Source organism: Adelges cooleyi, unplaced genomic scaffold (assembly GCF_023614345.1).
Source record: "Adelges cooleyi isolate 19-005CV unplaced genomic scaffold, UGA_ACOO_1.1 ACOO_flye_CR_arks_rails_tigmint_CR_PRNA_108, whole genome shotgun sequence".
Classification (NCBI taxonomy): domain Eukaryota; kingdom Metazoa; phylum Arthropoda; class Insecta; order Hemiptera; family Adelgidae; genus Adelges; species Adelges cooleyi.
In genome coordinates, this window is record NW_026095761.1 from 15,338,996 (window position 1) to 15,358,468 (window position 19,473).

Below are 19,473 nucleotides of genomic sequence, written 5' to 3' on the forward strand. Positions count from 1 at the left end.
TATTTTGTTCCTTTCTTCGTACTGTTCTGCAACAACATATTTGATAGCAACACCGCCGAAACTATTTCTTCTTTTTCTCGATTTTACGCCCATACAATAAAGATTCGAATTTAAAACACAACTGTGTGTTACATCTTATAAACGCTTAAATTAAAATTTTCTCTTCAACTATAAGAGATAGAAAATTGATTTTAAGCTTATTAGAAAAGAGCTTGTCAAGAAGATACAAAATATGAATTGAACAATTCAAGTCCAAATAAAATTATGAAATATATGTAACACATTATGACAGGACTATGCATACGGGCATTATGTAGTATTAATTGTATTAAGTGTAGAGTTAGACACAGTCTAGCCACCCGTTTGTTAGGATACACTGATTTAACTCTATCTTCAGCTTAGCCTAGCCAACAAGCGAAGCAGACACATTACGAGTATACCTAACGTTGTTGTATTATTATTATAATATTATGTGAATAAGTTTGACATTCTCAAACTACCAGCATATGATTGTAGAAGTAAGCTAGGTTAGTCGATAAATAATAATTTCACCGTTTATTATTTATTATTAATTTTCTTAACAAGTGGTTTTAATAATGACAATGGACAAATAAACGAAATAATCGCACGATACAGCAGGAAGTCGTCGACAGGTCAACTAACACAGTGAACAGCAATAATTCATAAAATAATACAGGTATAATGTACACACACAAACAGCGAGCGGCCGCAGACACACTTATAGTACTTAATAGGTATAGATATTACAACTGTATTCTGAAAATATAATGATGTGTTGTACACACGAAATCGGAGAAAAATTAAATATTACCACATGGTTCTGTGTAAAATGTTAAAATACAGTAGTCGTTATTACAATTTTAAATACATATTTTTGACTACTTTAAATTTCCTAAAAGAACATCTTTATCTTGAACGTCAATTACTACGTCGTAGTGTGACTGATACCAATTGCGTATATAAAGACACATCTCATCTTCCCCGGCATCGTCTAGAATTGTAAAATCCTTTTTGTACAGTGTCCACTCATGACGAGGGGTGAATACGTATATTGAAGTTTCTAGGAGAGCTGCTGCGGCAATAATTTCTCTGTCGGTTCCCCATTGACCTAAAAAAAAATAGCAATTATAATATAGGTAAGTAAACAGTTTTACCGACATAAAAACTATAAAGGAGGACTTTCTTATAAAAAAAAAATTTGGTAAACAGTTTTACCGACATAAAAAATGCAAAGGAGAACTTTCTTTTAAAAAAAAAATTTGAAGTTAATTGCGCCACTAGACTTTACAAAAAATAAACTCTCAAGTAGAATTTGCCTAAGCAAATCCTAAGCCCGGCTTAGGACGCTAAAACGTAAAAACCTAAAAACTTAAAATTAGTGTTTTTCAAAATACCTACATTTATTTTTTAGTGAGCGATTTGTTGAAATAGGAAAAAATGTTGATAAATTTTAAGGTTTTTAGAAGCCCAAGTCCCGCCGCCAAATCTCCGCCCGTGTATGGGAAGAACGCTGAGCTGACATAATATTTTCAGAATTGAGTCTGCACATTAATGTTGTATTTCTAATAACTAACCCAAGCTCGGTGTTGGTGAATTGCGGCCACATAATAATTACCACTTTTTATTAAATGTTTTATGAAGCTGAATTGGTAAACTTCGTAGATAATAAGTGGCTTCGATCAGTGGCGTAATTTGGTTTATTTTTTTGTATGTATACCATTGTGATATATATATATATATATATAACGTCAAGGGGGGGATACGACACCCAAATCCCCCCCGTAATTACGCCACTGGCTTCGATGTTTTAGTATTAACCAAATTCATTATCATGTGAGCAAGTACAATGTTGTCTTAGACCTGACAGTGAAAATGTAAAATATATAATAAATATTTTGCGTCCGAACTATCGTGTAATAATTAATTAATAATATCCGTTTGCTGTTTCATTTTATCAGACACCAGCGTTTTAGTGTGGTGGTCTTTAAATAATTATGCACATTATAATAATACAACCACAGAATAGATGAATCAGAATTACTCAACATATTAGGCTTGATATATCAAGGCACTCTAGCATAGGCAATGGGAAAAATTACTCCGCCATACTTCTTTATAGTGTAATTATTGTAATTTATTATATCATTAACTTACCATTTTCAGCCATCATAGTTTCATTTAAATAGGCGTCGACTTTCTCAGCACCAAGAGCAAATTCCATTTGTGTGTCATTCTTCATAAACTTTAAAAGTAAAATAATTATTAAAAGTTGTCCTTCTCGAGTTATTAAATTATTATAATTCTGTGTAATAAAACGATTTTTATTGCTTCCTCGAAGAGTTATCTACGTTTCTCTGGGGGAAAAAAATTCTTGGGATTGGATTAAGACCATAATATGTATCTTTATCAAAAATTGAATAACTTTGTGTTTTGTCCGTGTGTTATGTGCCCGTATTCTGTACAACATATTTCTTATGATTTGTACTGTACTTGGTTTAAACGGTTCCGTTTTTTTTATTTTTGTGTCTGGACACCCACGATTACCTCCTAAGCTACTAAACCGATTTTTTCATACCAGAAATCGTACCTAAAACGTGCTTTATTGAGCAAAAATTTCAAAAATTAATTTCTTCTAATTAAAGATTTAGACAAACACCCTGAATATTATTTTTATTTTATGTATATAAATAATTAAATATGTATTTCAATAAAATACACCATTTTTTCTCAATTAAAATGGGAACGCAATACTAACTAATAACTAAAAAGTTCTTTATTTCTGTGTCACGGTGTGCGTGTGTGTGTGTGTGCAAAAATTAAATAAGTAACCCACTCTTTGACACTATTTTTACTTTGTGTGGCCTATAACTTTTTATTCACCTAGGTTAAATAAGAACTTTGTAAAATTATTTATAAACTACCTTTTTGCGTCCATCAGTTTTCCACCCAATTTAAAATTGCAAAAATTAAGGGGTAAAATGAAGACTACAAAAAATAAAAAATAAGTTTAAAAATCACGCTTTTATTTAACTCTCCCCTATATTTTTTCGTGGCCAATAACGAGCAAAAGCGTGATTTTAGGAAATATTTTTTATAATTTGGTTTATTACTTAAAAATGTGTTTATTACATCAACTATACACTTCCGCATTATGTTGTAATGTTCTTCCGAGCCGGTAACCCAATAGGATAGCGCCCTGAACAAACAGTTTCCATCACCTCTAATACTCTTGGTGATAATATAAGGATTGAGGTTTTTTTTGCCTACTTCATCGCGTACTTTTGTTAAAGGTATTTTTAATTTATTGGTCATCCTTATTTGCCAGTCAGAATTTACAGGATAGAACCATTTGTTTGTTTCGAAATCCTCTGGTGACGGATTTATACTTTTGGGTATCAATTTATTTTTCATCATATTATCGTATTCATAGGAAGATGCCTCCCACCTCTCTTTTCTTTTACCGTTAAGGCCTGGCATATTTTCCGAATAACGTTCTCCCCATACTTTTTCTCCAAAAGGTCGTTGACCAAAATTCGACCGTTCGTGCATTTCCATTTCAAAATTAAATTCCATTTCTTCTTTCTAAGTGCAAAATGTAATAATTAAAATTTGCAATACTATGTTTTTAGACGTAGTAGCTACTGATTTAAATAGTTTGTTATAAATCTTTTTTTTAATCATATATTATCAATCATTAATTTTGCGCTTAATTTATATGTGTTTGGTAAAATACTGGTATATATAAAATGATCGGTAATCTTGGTATTTTTTTTTTTTAGTTTATTTTTTTTAAAAATATATTATATTTTAGCTTGCTGATAAGACTGATAACAAACTATCCTACATCAATATTTTTTGCGGTTTACACCGGACGAAGTATTCGTTTTTTTTTATCAGTATTGCCAATATATTCAAACGTTAGGTATTGGATAATGTCATTCCCTAGGCTCAATAAATTTAAACAATATACTTACTACGTCCACCACTATTTCAAAATGCGTCTCATTATCAAGTCTTAAATAAATACAGTGCTCTTTGTCTCCAATTATCTTTTTATTTACATTTTTATAGTACGCCTTCCAAATACTCCCAAATTGATCGACCAAATTGAACACCATTATAGTAGTTCTTAGAAAAAATGCTGCGCATTGTAACTCTTTCTTGACTATATTCATGGCATAATCATCTTAAACGTATAATAATATTGTGAATAACAAGGTAAATTTCAAATAGAATACTAAGTTACTAACGGAGGCAAGCATGAAGAACAGACGCGTATATTTAATTTTAGGTAAACGCTGGTATTGAAACTAAATGGTGACATGGTGATTGTAATATTAATAGTCAGATTTTCGGTGATTTTAAAAAATAAAAAAGATTTATTTAGAATTATTTTTTATTGGAATTGAAAGTAAAAATGGGTCGAGTACGTTTATTATTATGTATTATCGGGAATAGTAAAAAATACGTTTTCATGATTAGTGTACATTTTTTTGGGGGCCAATACTTGTTTTTTGAAGGCAAAGAAAAACACTAAACAATTTAAGAAACTTGAGTCTTACATTGGTCAGCTTTTTCTCTATCGTCTAGAAAGGACTTGCGTTTTTTCTCAGTTTTAAAATATCTCCCCACATCTGCATCGACTTCTATAAACTTGAAAAATAAAAACAGCACAATTTGTAATGATAATGATACTTCAGTCAAACATTATTTTTATATTGGAATTTTCACTGTTTGACTGTGATCAAAAATGTAATTACTTTTTTGAATATTTCCCTTAATTTTTTGTCATAGATTTCCGAGCCAGTCACCCACCATGACAACGTCTTGAACAAAGATTCGGTGTCCTCACCAACGAAACCTTTGCATGCGACTTCTTCGGTCAGTGGTTTCCCCATTACTTCAGACCAATTGTGTTTTTCTACAATCTTAATCACATCACATATATTATTGGTCGATAAATTTGGTTCTTCTTCAATCTTAACGTCATCACATATCTTATTGGTAGATAAATTGGATTCTTCTTCAATCTTAACGTCATCACATATCTTATTGGTAGATAAATTGGATTCTTCTTCAATCTTAACGTCATCACATATCTTATTGGTAGATAAATTGTGTTCTTCTTCATCTTAACCTCGTCACATATATTATTGGTCGATAAATTGTGTTCTTCTTCGATCTTAACTTCGTCACATATATTATTGGTCGATAAATTGTGTTCTTCTTCGATCTTAACCTCATCTCTTATATTATTGGTCGATTCTTCCTGCGTCGTGGAATATTCGAGTGTTAAGCTATCGTTATGAAACATATCACGATATTCTTCACATAACCGTTTGGTAGTTGTTTCCTGCCACGTTGAATCAACGGGTAAGAATTGCGTACCTTCAAAAAGGTCCACTTCGACAGAGCCCGACGAGTCCGACGAGTCATACATAACATCATCAGAATCTTCGAAAACATCTTCGTCCTGTGAGTAAACAACACCATTGTTATTAAATCAACAGCATAAACAACCAAAACATTATTTAAAGTCGCAAAAGCAGCTTTTTGCGCTCGGAGATATACTAAGGGGACACTAAAAATAAAAATTAAATATACCACAACAAACTTTTTACATTAATATCAAATGTCTGTTTGTAATGTACCCTATTTGCCAATAGCTTATTGATTGTTTTATACGACTAACTAGTCATAAGTCATTAAACATACATAAGTACTAACGTTAAAATAATTACTCTTATTGTTTATGGTAAAATTTGTCGATCAATATTATGAAACTTACACTTGAAGGTACAAAAAACCGTCGTTTCTTCAATAATGATTCTTTTAGCATTGAGTTCTTCAATTTGTAATCACTGTAATTGTAATCGATCATAGACGCATCTGTCATCTCACTCGGCGAAGTATGAGTTTTTAATAGATCCTGCGGGTAAACAACACTAGTGTAATCAAATCAAAAGCATAAACAACTTAAACATAATTTAAAGTCGAAAATCCTATATTTTAACCATCGGAGATGTAGGTACTATGAGAAAGCACTACAACTAAAATTTGTTTAATCAATTATTTTTTTAGTTGTTCTCAAAAAAAAATATAAGTAATAACGAACATGTTAAAATAACATCGTAATTACATTTACTTAGATTTTGAACAATTATACACGTTAAAGCCTCTATGCTTGAATACAGCTTTGACTATCTTGAGAAACATATTTTAATGCGAAAAATACCAATTAGGTAATAATAAAATATTTTTAATAGAATATAATATTATATTACTTTTTTTAGCTTCGATGCGGAGCTGAGAAGGTATTGTTTTTACAATGATGTGTTTTTTTTATTTTTATTTATTTTTTTTTTTGTCTGGACCCACGATATCTCGTAAATCGCTGAACCGATTTCTTCGTGTAGCAACTCTATAGATCAGAAATCGTACCTGGAAGGTACTTTAACAGGCCAAAAATTTTAAAAAGTCACCACTTCCCCATCAAAATCGAGAAAAACACTTAAAAAATGTACAAATTTTTCAACTTAAAATTACGATGTTCTATAACTTTTTTAAAAATAGTCGAAAATATTCCAAATTTATATGAATTGTTCTTCAAACACAGTACTATCGATAAACATTAACAAACCAAAAGAAATATCATAAACCCTTTTCCTTAGAAGGGATAGAATTTTTTTCTTTATTTCACTTTTTCAAGAAAAGTTTTAGAGATTTAGATCTGAAAATTAGATCAAAGGTAGATCTAAAATGGAACTATAACATATACAATTTTCTCAAAAATCTGTAGTCAAGTTTTTTTTTATTAAGGAAAAACCCCAAAAATAGGGTAAATTTACACTTTAACCGTAGTCAGTTTGTAGGTTGCTATGTGTGTGTGACACAACAGTCAACAGGTAATGAAAATATTTTCATTATATTGTTAATTACGATACATAGGTAACTATGACAGAACATTTTTATAGACAGACGATCAACCCTTATCGTATCCATCCTGCACAAGACTAAATATTAAATTTTAAGTACATTTTTGCTGGTCCCACGATATCTTCTAAACCACTATAACTAGTTTGAACATACTATCCACAGATTCGCATCGAAGCGTTAATTTAAAAGTGATTTAATCACTTTCAGTTATAATAAAATCTGTAGACCTGTGACCTCTCCGTCCACACTATGCCCCGACCCCACTGTACTGGCTTTTTTTATATTTTTGGCCATGTTTCCAATTTTCAAAAATCTAGTTCAAAACCTAGTTTAAAAATTAAAAAGTAAATGTGATATTTTATGTATTATCATTTATCACACATACCTAAAAAAGAAAATACAATAATATACATACAATATTGTACGTACATTTTGGTATACTAATAAACATTTGTTGCCAATGGGTAAATAAAAATGTGATTTAATGCGATATTTTTTTACGTCTACCTACGTAGCTAATATTAAAATCAATACTGTTGAAACATTTGAATAGATTTGTAGACAATAAATAACATTTCAGATTAATATAGTATGTATCAAAATGTTTATTATATATTATTTAGAAGGAAAATTTAAATGTAGTTAGGATCAAGTATCAACATGAAAGTTCTGCCAAGTATTAATTATTTATTCAAAGTATATTTTACACGTTATAACTACCCTGTTCGCCAATAAATAATTGATTGCTCTATACGACCTACGAGTCATAAATCATTGTACTTAAACTAACGTTAGTATACTTTTACTCATTTGTTATGTAAAGTTTGAGAACCCATATTTATTATCTTACGTTTTTTGGATAATTAAAAAAATTATTTTCCATCCATAACATATCTTTTAGGTTTGTAACCGCCAAATGCTTGTTTGCCGCATCGGTCATTTCACTTAACGTTGTATTATCTGTTTGCGATAAATCCATCCCACAAGAATTCGTCTCCTGTAGATCCGTTGAATCACTAGTCGTTAAATCTTCTTGTGATACATCTATCGTCCACAATTTCTTTCCAGGTAGATCCGTCGAATCACTCGGCGGTTGATCTTTCGGTGATGGATCTGTCATCCAAAAATCTGTCTCCGGTAGAACCATTGGCTCATTCAGTAGTAGATCTTTTTGTAATAAATCTGTTGCCCCCGAATCCGGTGGAACCATTGGATCACTATTTTGTGATGAATCAATCGCACATAAATCCGGTGTCTTGATTTGCTCAGTCGGTGAAGAAACTGGCTGCGGTAAATTCATCGCTATTGCGGAAAGACGAATTTGAATACATAAACACATAATAAGAATACATAGTTTTGAACTCATCTTGAAAATTAAAAAAAATAATCGTATGAAACTATAATACAACTATACGGAAGGAAATCTACTGTTAAACTATTTGACATTATATTTAGTACACTGTAAAATGTATGTTATAATTTACAGTATAGTCAGTTACCATGTTTTTACTTGTTTTTTAACTATTTTTGTTTAAGTATGCTATATGTATTTTATTTGCATTAATCGCAACCAAATATGTTATTCAAAATAACTAAAAAATAACACGTAAACCAATTGTATTTTTTGAATCAAACCTAATTCCCTTAGTACGACGTCAGAAAAACACACTTTTTGTGAAAAACAACAATCTGTTTTATGGCAAAGTTTCTTAGAACAAATTCTGTAAATAAAATAAAAAACGATTTCGGATTGTATGCTCTGTTTAATACATTTTTCAGCAGCAAAACAATTTTCCTAAAATGACTATTTTAATCCCCTTAAAATATTTATAATAATTCTATAAATATTTTGTTTTTCAACCGCTATTATTATGACAACTTGTAGCCTAAAAAAATATTAGTTTTTTATAACTGTATCCTTTTAGAATAGGTACAGTTTGAGAACTCCAAAATTTAGGACCGGATGTTAAAGAACCGCGAGCCTCTCCAACTATAACAAAAAACTAATACCTATTGATTATGGGTTAGTGAACATATTACAAAAACAATAAATTAGACAATTAAAAAAAGTATTTAAAATTATAAATGTATTTCATAACTGTAATAATGTTTAATTGTTTTCTCCGGGAAGTCATCGGTAGGCGGTTTCTTACTTAAATAAAAAATGCTATTGTAAATAACAATATCAAATATACTACTATGTAAATATAGATTGTATATATCAAATAAAAATACAATTTTTTTCCCCCACATAATTGTCTAAATAATACATCATTTATTAATTAATATTGAAGCGCATATCATTTAAACATTTAAAAAGGTAATATATTTAATATAATATAAAACTAATACTTCATATTTATTTATATTATATAGTAATATAAAAACCTGCTCCCTTGTTTTTTTAAAATTATTTTAATTCAATTAATTTATTTTAATTATAATTTTATTTCTATCCTATTCCTATCAACTCTAATACCAAAAATACATTTTTGAGCACATTATTGTTAATAGGTACAATTATATTTTCGATATTTGTATTTCTACAAATTCGCATTTAAGCGTTTTATTAAAAGTGGTTTTATCAGTTGTAATAATATAGACTTGTGACCTCCCCCGTCCCAACATGCTCTGTCCCCGTTCTCCCCCCGACTTCACTGTACTAGTTTTTTAATGTAAAATTATATTTTAATTCTGATTTTAATTTTGAGAAACAATTCTTTACTAGTGTAGTCTTAAAATACCTAACAAGTTAATCTTTGGTTTTATGTAGAATATCTTAATTATAACCTTAATATCTATATTATGTTTATTCAAATCAATATTACATTTTTTTTTTAAGTTTACATATAAGATTATACAACATACATTTACAATAGCATTAGCCATTAGATAAACTGCATTGTTCACAAATTTAGAATCGATTTATAAAAAATGTGTTATGCAAAATCTTAGCTAGATTTGGAATTGGCAAAAAACCTACAATTGTATTTTGATCCAGGTTCCAATAAAGGAATAATTTAGCTACTTAACACAAAAATTAAAATACATATTTATTTCGCTAAATTCGAATCATTCTAGCATTTCTAGTTATTTTTTCTATCGCCTATAAAAATTGTAAAAAAAACATCGATTTGTGGTATTTTCATCTTATTCTGTACGTTTGAATATTTGTTTAAGTCTACCTTCTAAAATCTAAATATCAAGTATCTTATGTTTTTCAAAAATAGTTAAAGTTTTAATGCCCACTTTTGTTTATAAAATACCTACTATATTACTGTATAGTCAAACCTCAATATAGATTAATCAATCCACTTTATGTACAATATTAAATAAGATAATTTATAAGAATTAAGATGAAATCATTTAATATTAACTTGTTATTATGTTAAGCCTATAACAAATAAAAAACGCTCAGGTTTCAATTTCCAAACCAGACCGTTTTGAAATCATGCTTAAGTCATCAGAATCTATATCATTATCACGATATTTTACAAGACGGTGGTCTTATATTATGTCCATGGTAAGGTGGATTCACAAATCTATCTCGGCCACAGCTTGATCCAAGATGATTACCTTAATTGATAATTCAAGGTTCACCGTTCAAGATTTGATTAAAATTGATAACAGGCACCAGCTGATATGAACAGTAATCAATGCAGCTGCGGTTGCAGTGTCTGAACGCGTTTCTCATGAGAGAAGCGAGAGAAATTTTTGTCGCTCACGGATGGCTAACCTGCACTCCAATGTTTATCTGCTATTGCCAGTGTGCTGTGGCGAGCGCCGTGATCCTTTTTCGAAACGTCGCTATTCGAACTCGTCCGGCATAGTGTGAAAACAAAATGGTAAGTTTTCATCCGTTTTAATCCGCTTTTCCAAGTGGTTAACTCATAATTTTATTAATGCATTTGTATTCCTTAGGGTATCGACATCGATCATAAACGAGGGCACAAGGCCAAGCGGACTGCGCCTAAGTCCAAAGATGTGTATCTGTTATTGTTGGTTAAGGTATGTACGAATAAGTGTTGATTTTACCTTTTGGATGTATCAAATGCGGAGTTGACCATAACTTGTTTTGTTTTGAAACCCCCGACCCATATAATTTTTTTTCATTTCTGTATATCCAAAACTATATTTTTGGGTAAATACTTAACGTTTTCTGGGCTGGAAACCACTGGGATTTTTGGGATTGGGTTCTTACTGCCAACCCGTTCATTACAAATTAAAATATTTGGTGTGTTAATAATGTAAATTATACAATTTTAGTTGTACCGTTACTTGGCTCGCCGTACCCGTTCTCATTTCAATAAAATCATATTGAGACGTCTGTTTATGTCGCGTATCAACAGGCCACCAATATCATTGACAGCTATCGCAAAGAAGATGAACAAGATCAATGATGAAAAGCGTATTGTTGTTGTGGTCGGCACCATCGTTGATGACAAGCGATTAATGAAAACACCTAAACTCACAGTATGTGTCATGACAAAATAAGTAGGCCTGATTGCTAGATTACAAAATTTTCCTATCGTCGCACATTTGCCTCAGTCATAGAATATTTTATAAATTGTAATCAGAAATTAACATTAAAAAAATACTTATTTTTTCAAGTGCGGGGCAATTTTCTTGCACAATATTATCTAGCAATCGTGCTTGTTTATTTTAATCACAGTATGTGTTATAATTGCATACATTCAAACACTACGCAATTGTTTTTGGTAATTGTAGAAAATATGTCTTATTTGTTGTTTAGGTTTGTGCACTACGTGTCACGGCTGGAGCTAGAGCTCGTATTTTGAAAGCTGGTGGTAAAATCATGACTTTCGATCAATTAGCTTTGAAAGCCCCTACTGGAAAAAATACAGTTTTGTTACAAGGTGAATATTCATTTTTAATTTTAATTTTGTAATTGCTAAGAGAAGGCTACACATACGTAATAAACTATTTTTTAGTAATTAAAAAAATTTAATTAGGTATAGGCAATTTTTTTTTTTAAAAACCTTAATTTAAAACTTAAACTGTAATGTGTAAATATTAGTTTAGTAATTAGGACTCACGTTGTTAGTTAATTTATTTTTCAAACTATCCCAGCATCCTGAACAGTAATTTTTTCTATCTAAAACATATCTGTGAAAATGCATTATACTAGGTCCATGGTTGTTTTAAAACAAAAAACGTAATATGAAATTTTAAAATAACAACATTTTGGAGGCAATGTGATATCCGATTTTAAATAATATAACATGAAAAAAGTTACAGATATTAAAAAAAAAAAAAAAGCGGTTAATCTTAAAAATGATATGACATTGTCTCCAAAATAAATGTTTTCTTCATAGGTCTTTTTTTTCAAAAATCATAATGCAAAAACGCATCTTGTATGGACATATTTTTACACTGAAAAATTGTGTGTATAACGTCCTCTTAAACTTAGTCTGAAATTAGATTGGTGCTTACACAGCTATATTGTTGCTTATTAATACTTATTGTACAAGTGTTTGGGTGTACTTGAATTAATTGTGCTTTCAACGCATTTTTGAATAAATTAAAACTAGTTATTATTGATGTGATCTGCCTTTTTTTGAACAGAACTTGATGCTTACGTCCTTTTGCCTTTGAAGCTATAATATAAACTAAAATAAATGACTTGGGTGTTATCTTTAAAAACTACTATTTAATTATTTTAAATTTAAATTCTTGTTATAAATTTACTCACTTGATTTTATATAATTCATGCAGTAAAAATTATAGACAAATGATTATTTAAAATTAAGATGTATTTAAATCATTTATTAATAAATAGCTAAAATAACTTATACATATAGTAATAAATGATCAAGTAAACTAATTTGTTTTTAATAAATCATTTTATTTAACAAATTTTTTGAATCTATAAATAATAATATATTTCAAATAAATATAAATGTTTTCGATGAATTTTATTTCTAGTAGTAAAAAAATGTTCAAGTGAAACCTAGGTATTATTAGCTTTGCAAGGTTTTTAGTTTCTTTTAAAGATAACTAGTTGCTTGTTATCTATTTTCTTTATTTTTAGTTTTAACCTGTCGTTCGTCACATTCTTTTTTTTCTATGTCAGTGGTGACGTGTGGTGAGATTCTCACTCTTTTTTTACATGCAACCTTAAATTTTAATAATTACCCAAAGATATATACTATAAACATATTCTATATATTATTCAAAATGTATATTCATGCGAAATCAGTAGTAAAATAAAAATAAAAAGTTGCTTAGTTTTGAATAGAGAACTCTCACGTATTGTGCACAAACTGAAGATTATTACTAATCAGTTCAACGGTTACTGACAATAAATGGTTAATTTTTTTTTGTATATATAATTCTTTACTTAGACTAAATTGTATTGATAAGGTTAGGGATAAAACAAGACAATAATAAAACATAATAGCCTATAGTGATGAACATTATCTTATGGTGAGAAAGTCTCACCATGCGACCAACGGCGGGTTAAAGGGGTTGGACATGATGATTAGTTGGGAATGGACGGGTTACTGAATGAATACACAGACCAACTTTTATAGTGTCTCACTCCCAAAGGTGAGCCTTAAAAATGATATGATATTCTAAATTATAAACAATTAATTTCTTTCCAAATTATTATTAATTATATTATTTGAATACGTTTTTAAAGACCCCGTCAAACGAACTGGCAGTTGGTGACACCGCCCACAGACTCCACTAATCAATCAAAAGGATATATTTTAGGTTTTATCTAAATATGTACCCTTTCGATTGCTTTGTGGTGTCTGGGGGGTTCGAGTGACCACCGACCGCCAGTTAGTTTAAAGTGGACTCTAGTGGAACGTTTGGTTGATTAGGGTAGCAGTATTTCCCTTACTTAGTATTCAGCTATAATGTTTTTAATATTAATATTATAATGATTTGTTTTTATAGGAAAACGCAACTCTCGTGAATCATGCAGACACTTTGGTCCAGCTCCAGGTGTACCTCACAGTCACACTAAGCCTTACGTTCGCTCTAAAGGACGCAAGTTTGAACGTGCTCGTGGTAGAAGGCGTGGTTGTGGTTTCAAGAAATGATCACCCTATCTTTTTACTCTATTATATTTTTATTATATACTGTGAAAATAAAGGGACTTTTGTTGTCGACAAATACACTTTACGAGATGCAATTTAAATTTTATTTTGAAAACAAAAAATAGTATTCTAAAATGGTATTTAAAAAGTTCACAAAAACTGAGAAAACCACAATAATTATAATACAATAGGAAAAGAAATTACAATAGGAGGAAACACCACAATAAGCTTAAATTTAAAAACAAACATATTATAAGCAACATTATTCATTCATAAAAACACCTTTACAATGAATGCGTATTAAATATAGACTAGAATAAAAATAGTAAAACCGACATGTTTAATTTAAAATTAGTAAATACAATTATTACAGCTTAGCAACCAATTTGATCACAATTTCTTCAATTTAAACTTTGAAGTCTGGCCAATAATTGATTTGATAACGTGTAGTGCTACCCTCGAACAACCTATCCAACCACATGGGTAATCCGTCTAGTAAATTTTCAAGATGTATGTCTTCTTCCTTTTCCTAGTCCAAGTACATAAATAACATTAATTATACACATATAATATAGTAATATCAACCGACAACCACTGAATAATACTTTAATTTTTAGTACCTTTAAAATTGGTTTAAATCCAACTGCACTTTCTTCGTCTTCATCAAAACTTAAAGGTTCCTCTTCGGATTGTTCGTCGAAACCCCAAAACTCTTTACCATTTTTTGGTGGTCTCATTCCAACTCTTCTCCACTTATCGTTTTTCTGAGTAGAAAATAAATATATATTTTTTAAAAATGTTCTATTATTCATTTGTTATGTTAAGCATTATAATGAAATAAAATGGTTCGCCTTATATATAATATTAAACTTAATTACACAAAAAAAAAAACCAAAACTATTGTTTGCTTTTATATATTGCTTAATTTTCCAGTAAGTTATAAACGAATAGAAAATTTTTCTAAATTCCTTTTTAGAAATTAAAGATTAAAAACATGTGTTATCACTTATCATAATATAATGGGATTTTCAGAAATAATGTTTTTTTTTTTAACAGTTGATTAATAAAAAATATTTGGCTCAACAACTAATGTAAAGTTACATTATTAGTAATAATATGATTTTAAGTGACAATATAAAATACGAGAAAACAAAACAATAAGAAAAAAAACAATCGGAGAGTGCGTAAAACTAAATAACATTGATATAAACTTAAAACTTAAATTAAATTGAGAAGCTCTTTAGAAAGGAAAGAATTTGAAAAAATGGATGTAATTTAGAAGAAAAGGATATATTTAAGTAAGGAATAAAAAAGGAACAGCCTGCCAAATTGGCTGATACCGAACCGACTGTGTTTATAATACGTGTATTAGAAAACGAAGAGGAGATATAATCGGAAAAGAGATTGTGAAAGGGGGGAGAGAACATAGGTTTTTAACGTGGAGGCCGAGAAAACTAGTGTTGAAGAAAACAATGGGTTTAAAAGTGAGGGAATTAAATGGGCACATATGTTTGGGGATATAATATTTATATTGTTATTTTACTTTTAAAAGTTATCTTTAAAAACAATATTTGAATTGGAACATTGGTTATAAATTATTTTTGATTATTTAACTTAAAAGTAATTATTTCAATTGGAATTACTTTTATCTAAAATAAATATGTCATCAATAATTGTGAACTACTATACACACAGTGACAATTTTAAAATTAAGTACAACTACTTACATGTCGTGAAGATTCTGGATGTTTAGCGTGATACATGCAATAGTATTTTTTCAAAGAACACAAAGATAGAACTGTGCCGACACAGTTTTTCGTATTAATATGAATACGTTTATCTGTCTCTGCGAGACTTAGTGACAGTAACTCACGATACCATTCTCTGGACGGCAAGCGATCCAAATTTAAATATCCAAACATCAGCGATTTATTCCTTTTAAACAATAAAAGTCAAATTTGAATTGTACATACATATTAATAATATACTAAATTAAAACTTACTTTCTATAAGGCCAGACTATACCGTAAAACTGTCTAACTAATACTGTAGCACTGTTGGAGTCTATCAACAGTATAATTGTACGACATCCTGGCTTGATTAAACGTACCAACCCGTTATAGGTTTCGGCTCTTAATTCGTGAAGTTTGAGTTCGCGGTGTTTGGACACTTGACTCGATTTCTGTTTGGCTTGTTTACCAAACTTTTCATTAACATCTTTTATTTCTTTTTCACTATAATAAAATGAAATTAAAATTATAAATATAATACATTGATGGTAGGGTGGAGAAATAAAATTAGATATTTTATACAAACACATAATCATACAAGTAGAAGGAAAACCACGTCACTGTAATCATTATCAAAGCTGTGATCATAAAAGAAACGCCGTTGTTTAGAATTGCATTAGTAATAACGAAAAAAATTGTATTGATGTGCTGATGAGCTCTGGCAATAATGCGCATCAAAAGACTCTGACTGTGTTCGTCTAACACGGCACCGATATGAGCTTCACTACTTAAAGTCCACGTGGTTTCACTATCGAGCAACGCGTTCAATACTCCCGTCAATCTCTCCTATAAAGAAAACATTATTTTAGCCTTGCAAATTCCAAATAAGTGAATAATTTTTTAAAATTTCACTTCTTACTTTGGTCAGCTCATAGTTAGCCCAGTCATTGAAATTTTCTCCCAACAACCATTTATAGCTGACCATAATTTCGTTAAGACGAGTTAATAATACAATGTGCAATAATGGTTCACTCGGACTCTCGTCACCTTGTATCAGTGAATTAATAAAATGCGGTTGCCTTTCTCTAAAGATGTACATAAATGCAAGCCGATCATCATCAGGATATAATGTTCTAGCTTCTTGCGCAAAACGTCTAATGGATTGTCTATGAGCATCGTGATTTGGTGAGTTACGGGATACTAGTACGACACAAAAACGATTTTGATCGACGGGGCAAAGGGTGTCAAATACGTCTTGCGAGGAAAGCCTAGGCAATATCAAATACTTATTGCTTTCTATAAGAGTACGCAATCCAACTATCGGTATACTAGTCATAGACATATGAGCGGCGGGGAGCCTAATATTTTCTTTTAAGATCAACAGTGTATCTTGATTGTGCGATACTTTGTATCGATCACGTGTTGAAAGGCACTCGTATAGGCCGATATTCATAAAACTGTAAAAAAATCCAACAATTAAAAACTGATGAAATACACATAACTATGATAATACACGTTTCTATTACCCAAAATTTATGTGGTCTCTATACTCGAGGGCAATTATAGCGTAACGCAACTTCAGCGGTGATTTTGGTTGCATGACTAATGCTCGTACGCGGTTATCAGATGACCAAGCATTTAAGAACTTATCTATATTGATGTCATTAAATTCAGGAACGAGATTAACTGGAAAGCTTTTGCGAACAAAATCTAAAAAAAAAAAAAAAAATTAAGAACTTTTTTTAACTATTCCTTATAACTTCAATATTTACCGATAATACTGTCAGAACTTAGAATATTTTCTCGGAAAACCATAACATTTGCATCTACAATAGAGACTAAGTGCGGAACAGAAACTCCACTGGTCTTCCAGTAAGCATAAGTTTCCACATCTTTATTCATTGTTTTAAAATCAACACCTGAATACAAAACAAGTAAATTATGATTTTGCTCTAAAACTGTCATAGACATAGTAAATAAATTAAAGAATATAACTTATTTAAAACAAAGTTTCTGACTTACCAATAAGTGTTAAGTCTTCAATTACTTTTTTAAGCATTGACTGTACTTTTAAAAAATTTAAAGAAAACTCTGAATAAAATAATATCAGAGTAAGTTTTTTGCTTTTTTCTGTATCCTTTAATAAATTGAATTCACTAAAATAATTACAATTTTAACATTATAAATTTGAATAAAATATTTTTTTTATGTGCTATTTTTTTACTGTTACTCACTCAACGTTGATCTGGAGTTTACGAAAAAAATCGAAATTATGTCGTTGGTGCATGTTGTCAAAGAAGTTATCCATATCAAAGTCGAAAAATTGATTAAAACTACTTGTGTAACTATTTGTTTGGGCCTGTTTATCTTTATTTGTTAACATCTAAATTATAAAAATTGATCATTAGCAATATCATCTACTATAGTTTTTAGTAATTTATAAAACATAATACAAATTTGTAAACTTTAAGGCTAGTATTTATCGCATTATAATCGACAATAAATATGCATTTTTAATTCACTTTTAGCTTCTTGATAACCTTTCACTTTCTTTTAAAATTTTTAGCTTTTACATAAAATTATTTACTTCATAAGCTCTAGTGATTTCGATAAATTTTGTGGCAGCTTCGGGATTGTCATTTTTATCCGGGTGCCTGAAATACAACATGAGCAACATTTATTATGTAAAAATAACTATACCTCTTAAATAAATATAAATAGTACCATTTCTTCACTAAACTACGGTAAGCCGATTTTATATCGTTTATTGAAGCCGTTCTCGGAATGCCAAGAACCGAATACGGGTCCTGGGCGGAAAGCTCCACCGTAAGAATAATCACAAACAGCACGGTTGAAATCAACCGCCATTTCATTTTTACGGAGATTTCTTTGACATAGACTCAAGACATGTTGTAAATCACCACGAAATACACATACTTAATCTTGTTTGTTACATTGCTAATTGTTTTAGAAATTAATAAATATTACAAATTTTGTTCTAAATAATTATTTCTCTGCATACCTAGTATATTATCATATAAGAGTGTAAACGTATTGATAAAAAATATTAACAATGTTGGCCAACCTGATAATAATAACCTGAGTATTTAAACTGTTGGTACAATACACAGATATATAAATCATATAATATAATATGAAACATTGTTTTCTACGTCTGTGGTACAATATTATTAATGTCATAGGCCATAGCCACAAAATGATAAGGTCAACCTAACAAGTTTACTTCTATTTAGTAATGGTCATTTATAAAAAGATAAATCACAGAATAGATTAAATCTAGTCAGACTCATGACAAAATAAATCTATTTTGTCATGGTTAGACTAAACCTTGTTGTATTGGTGGTCAATGGTCATGGTCTACGGATTACGCAGCAATCGGTATTTTCTTACAGAAGATTAAAGAACTTAGAACGATACACCTATAAAGAAAGGGACTGCGCCTTCCACACTCCCTACCCATTTGGCCGCGAAATAATGTTTGAAAAAGACAGAGCATTGTAATTAGCATGGTTATTAGATAAAATTGTATTATCATACTTTATCAAAAATAACCACAGATCCCCGGATATTTTATGCGAAGCTGAGAAGGTATTGTATTTACAATGATGTTTTAATTTTTGTGTCTAGACCCACGGTATCTTATAAACCGCTGCTCTGATTTATTTTTATATAGCAACTGTATAGATCAGAAATCG

The 19,473-nt window shown here is 30.0% G+C and overlaps 3 protein-coding genes across 4 annotated transcripts; 1 reads left to right on the plus strand and 2 right to left on the minus strand.

Moving 5' to 3' along the window:
- Nucleotides 1-899: 899 nt before the first annotated feature.
- Nucleotides 900-8,257, minus strand: LOC126841600 (uncharacterized). The gene is made up of 8 exons (XM_050578189.1): nucleotides 7,886-8,257; nucleotides 5,159-5,494; nucleotides 4,782-5,102; nucleotides 4,584-4,674; nucleotides 3,996-4,207; nucleotides 3,151-3,603; nucleotides 2,176-2,263; nucleotides 900-1,129 (listed from the first exon to the last, which is right to left on the minus strand). The coding sequence occupies exons 1-8, from the start codon at nucleotides 8,255-8,257 to the stop codon at nucleotides 900-902; spliced, it is 2,103 nt and encodes a 700-aa protein (XP_050434146.1).
- Nucleotides 8,258-10,664: 2,407 nt separating this feature from the next.
- On the plus strand, nucleotides 10,665-14,112 carry LOC126839867 (60S ribosomal protein L18). The gene is made up of 5 exons (XM_050575290.1): nucleotides 10,665-10,802; nucleotides 10,879-10,965; nucleotides 11,224-11,430; nucleotides 11,711-11,834; nucleotides 13,885-14,112. The coding sequence occupies exons 1-5, from the start codon at nucleotides 10,800-10,802 to the stop codon at nucleotides 14,028-14,030; spliced, it is 567 nt and encodes a 188-aa protein (XP_050431247.1). The 5' UTR covers nucleotides 10,665-10,799; the 3' UTR covers nucleotides 14,031-14,112.
- Nucleotides 14,113-14,344: 232 nt separating this feature from the next.
- On the minus strand, nucleotides 14,345-18,778 carry LOC126839849 (dnaJ homolog subfamily C member 16). 2 transcript variants are annotated; one of them, XM_050575279.1, is made up of 12 exons: nucleotides 18,482-18,778; nucleotides 18,345-18,411; nucleotides 17,992-18,140; nucleotides 17,780-17,913; nucleotides 17,530-17,676; nucleotides 17,284-17,467; nucleotides 16,677-17,214; nucleotides 16,356-16,603; nucleotides 16,031-16,261; nucleotides 15,755-15,962; nucleotides 14,648-14,791; nucleotides 14,345-14,556 (listed from the first exon to the last, which is right to left on the minus strand). In XM_050575279.1, exons 1-12 carry the CDS (start codon nucleotides 18,628-18,630, stop codon nucleotides 14,434-14,436), a joined length of 2,322 nt encoding a protein of 773 aa, XP_050431236.1. In that variant the 5' UTR covers nucleotides 18,631-18,778; the 3' UTR covers nucleotides 14,345-14,433. The 2 variants fall into 2 exon arrangements, with proteins under 2 accessions (XP_050431236.1, XP_050431228.1); XM_050575271.1 differs by having other exon boundaries at nucleotides 16,344-16,603.
- Nucleotides 18,779-19,473: the final 695 nt, after the last annotated feature.

What these genes read in the sequence shown, in the direction of transcription:
- LOC126841600 (XM_050578189.1), bottom strand. Translation starts at nt 8,257, where the DNA reads ATGAATTTACCGCAGCCAGTTTCTTCACCGACTGAGCAAATCAAGACA. An exon ending in TAAGTGAAATGACCGATGCG is followed by an intron (nt 5,495 to 7,885) that starts GCAAACAAGCAT and finishes GTTTACTCACAG; the next exon opens with GACGAAGATGTTTTCGAAGA. An exon ending in AACTATGATGGCTGAAAATG is followed by an intron (nt 1,130 to 2,175) that starts GTAAGTTAATGA and finishes ATTTTTTTTTAG; the next exon opens with GTCAATGGGGAACCGACAGA.
- LOC126839849 (XM_050575271.1), bottom strand. Translation starts at nt 18,630, where the DNA reads ATGAAATGGCGGTTGATTTCAACCGTGCTGTTTGTGATTATTCTTACG. An exon ending in AAACTCCAGATCAACGTTGA is followed by an intron (nt 17,914 to 17,991) that starts GTGAGTAACAGT and finishes TAATTATTTTAG; the next exon opens with TGAATTCAATTTATTAAAGG. An exon ending in TTCTACTTGTATGATTATGT is followed by an intron (nt 16,262 to 16,343) that starts GTTTGTATAAAA and finishes ATTTTATTATAG; the next exon opens with TGAAAAAGAAATAAAAGATG.
- LOC126839867 (XM_050575290.1), top strand. An exon ending in TGAAAACACCTAAACTCACA is followed by an intron (nt 11,431 to 11,710) that starts GTATGTGTCATG and finishes TTTGTTGTTTAG; the next exon opens with GTTTGTGCACTACGTGTCAC. An exon ending in AAATACAGTTTTGTTACAAG is followed by an intron (nt 11,835 to 13,884) that starts GTGAATATTCAT and finishes TTGTTTTTATAG; the next exon opens with GAAAACGCAACTCTCGTGAA.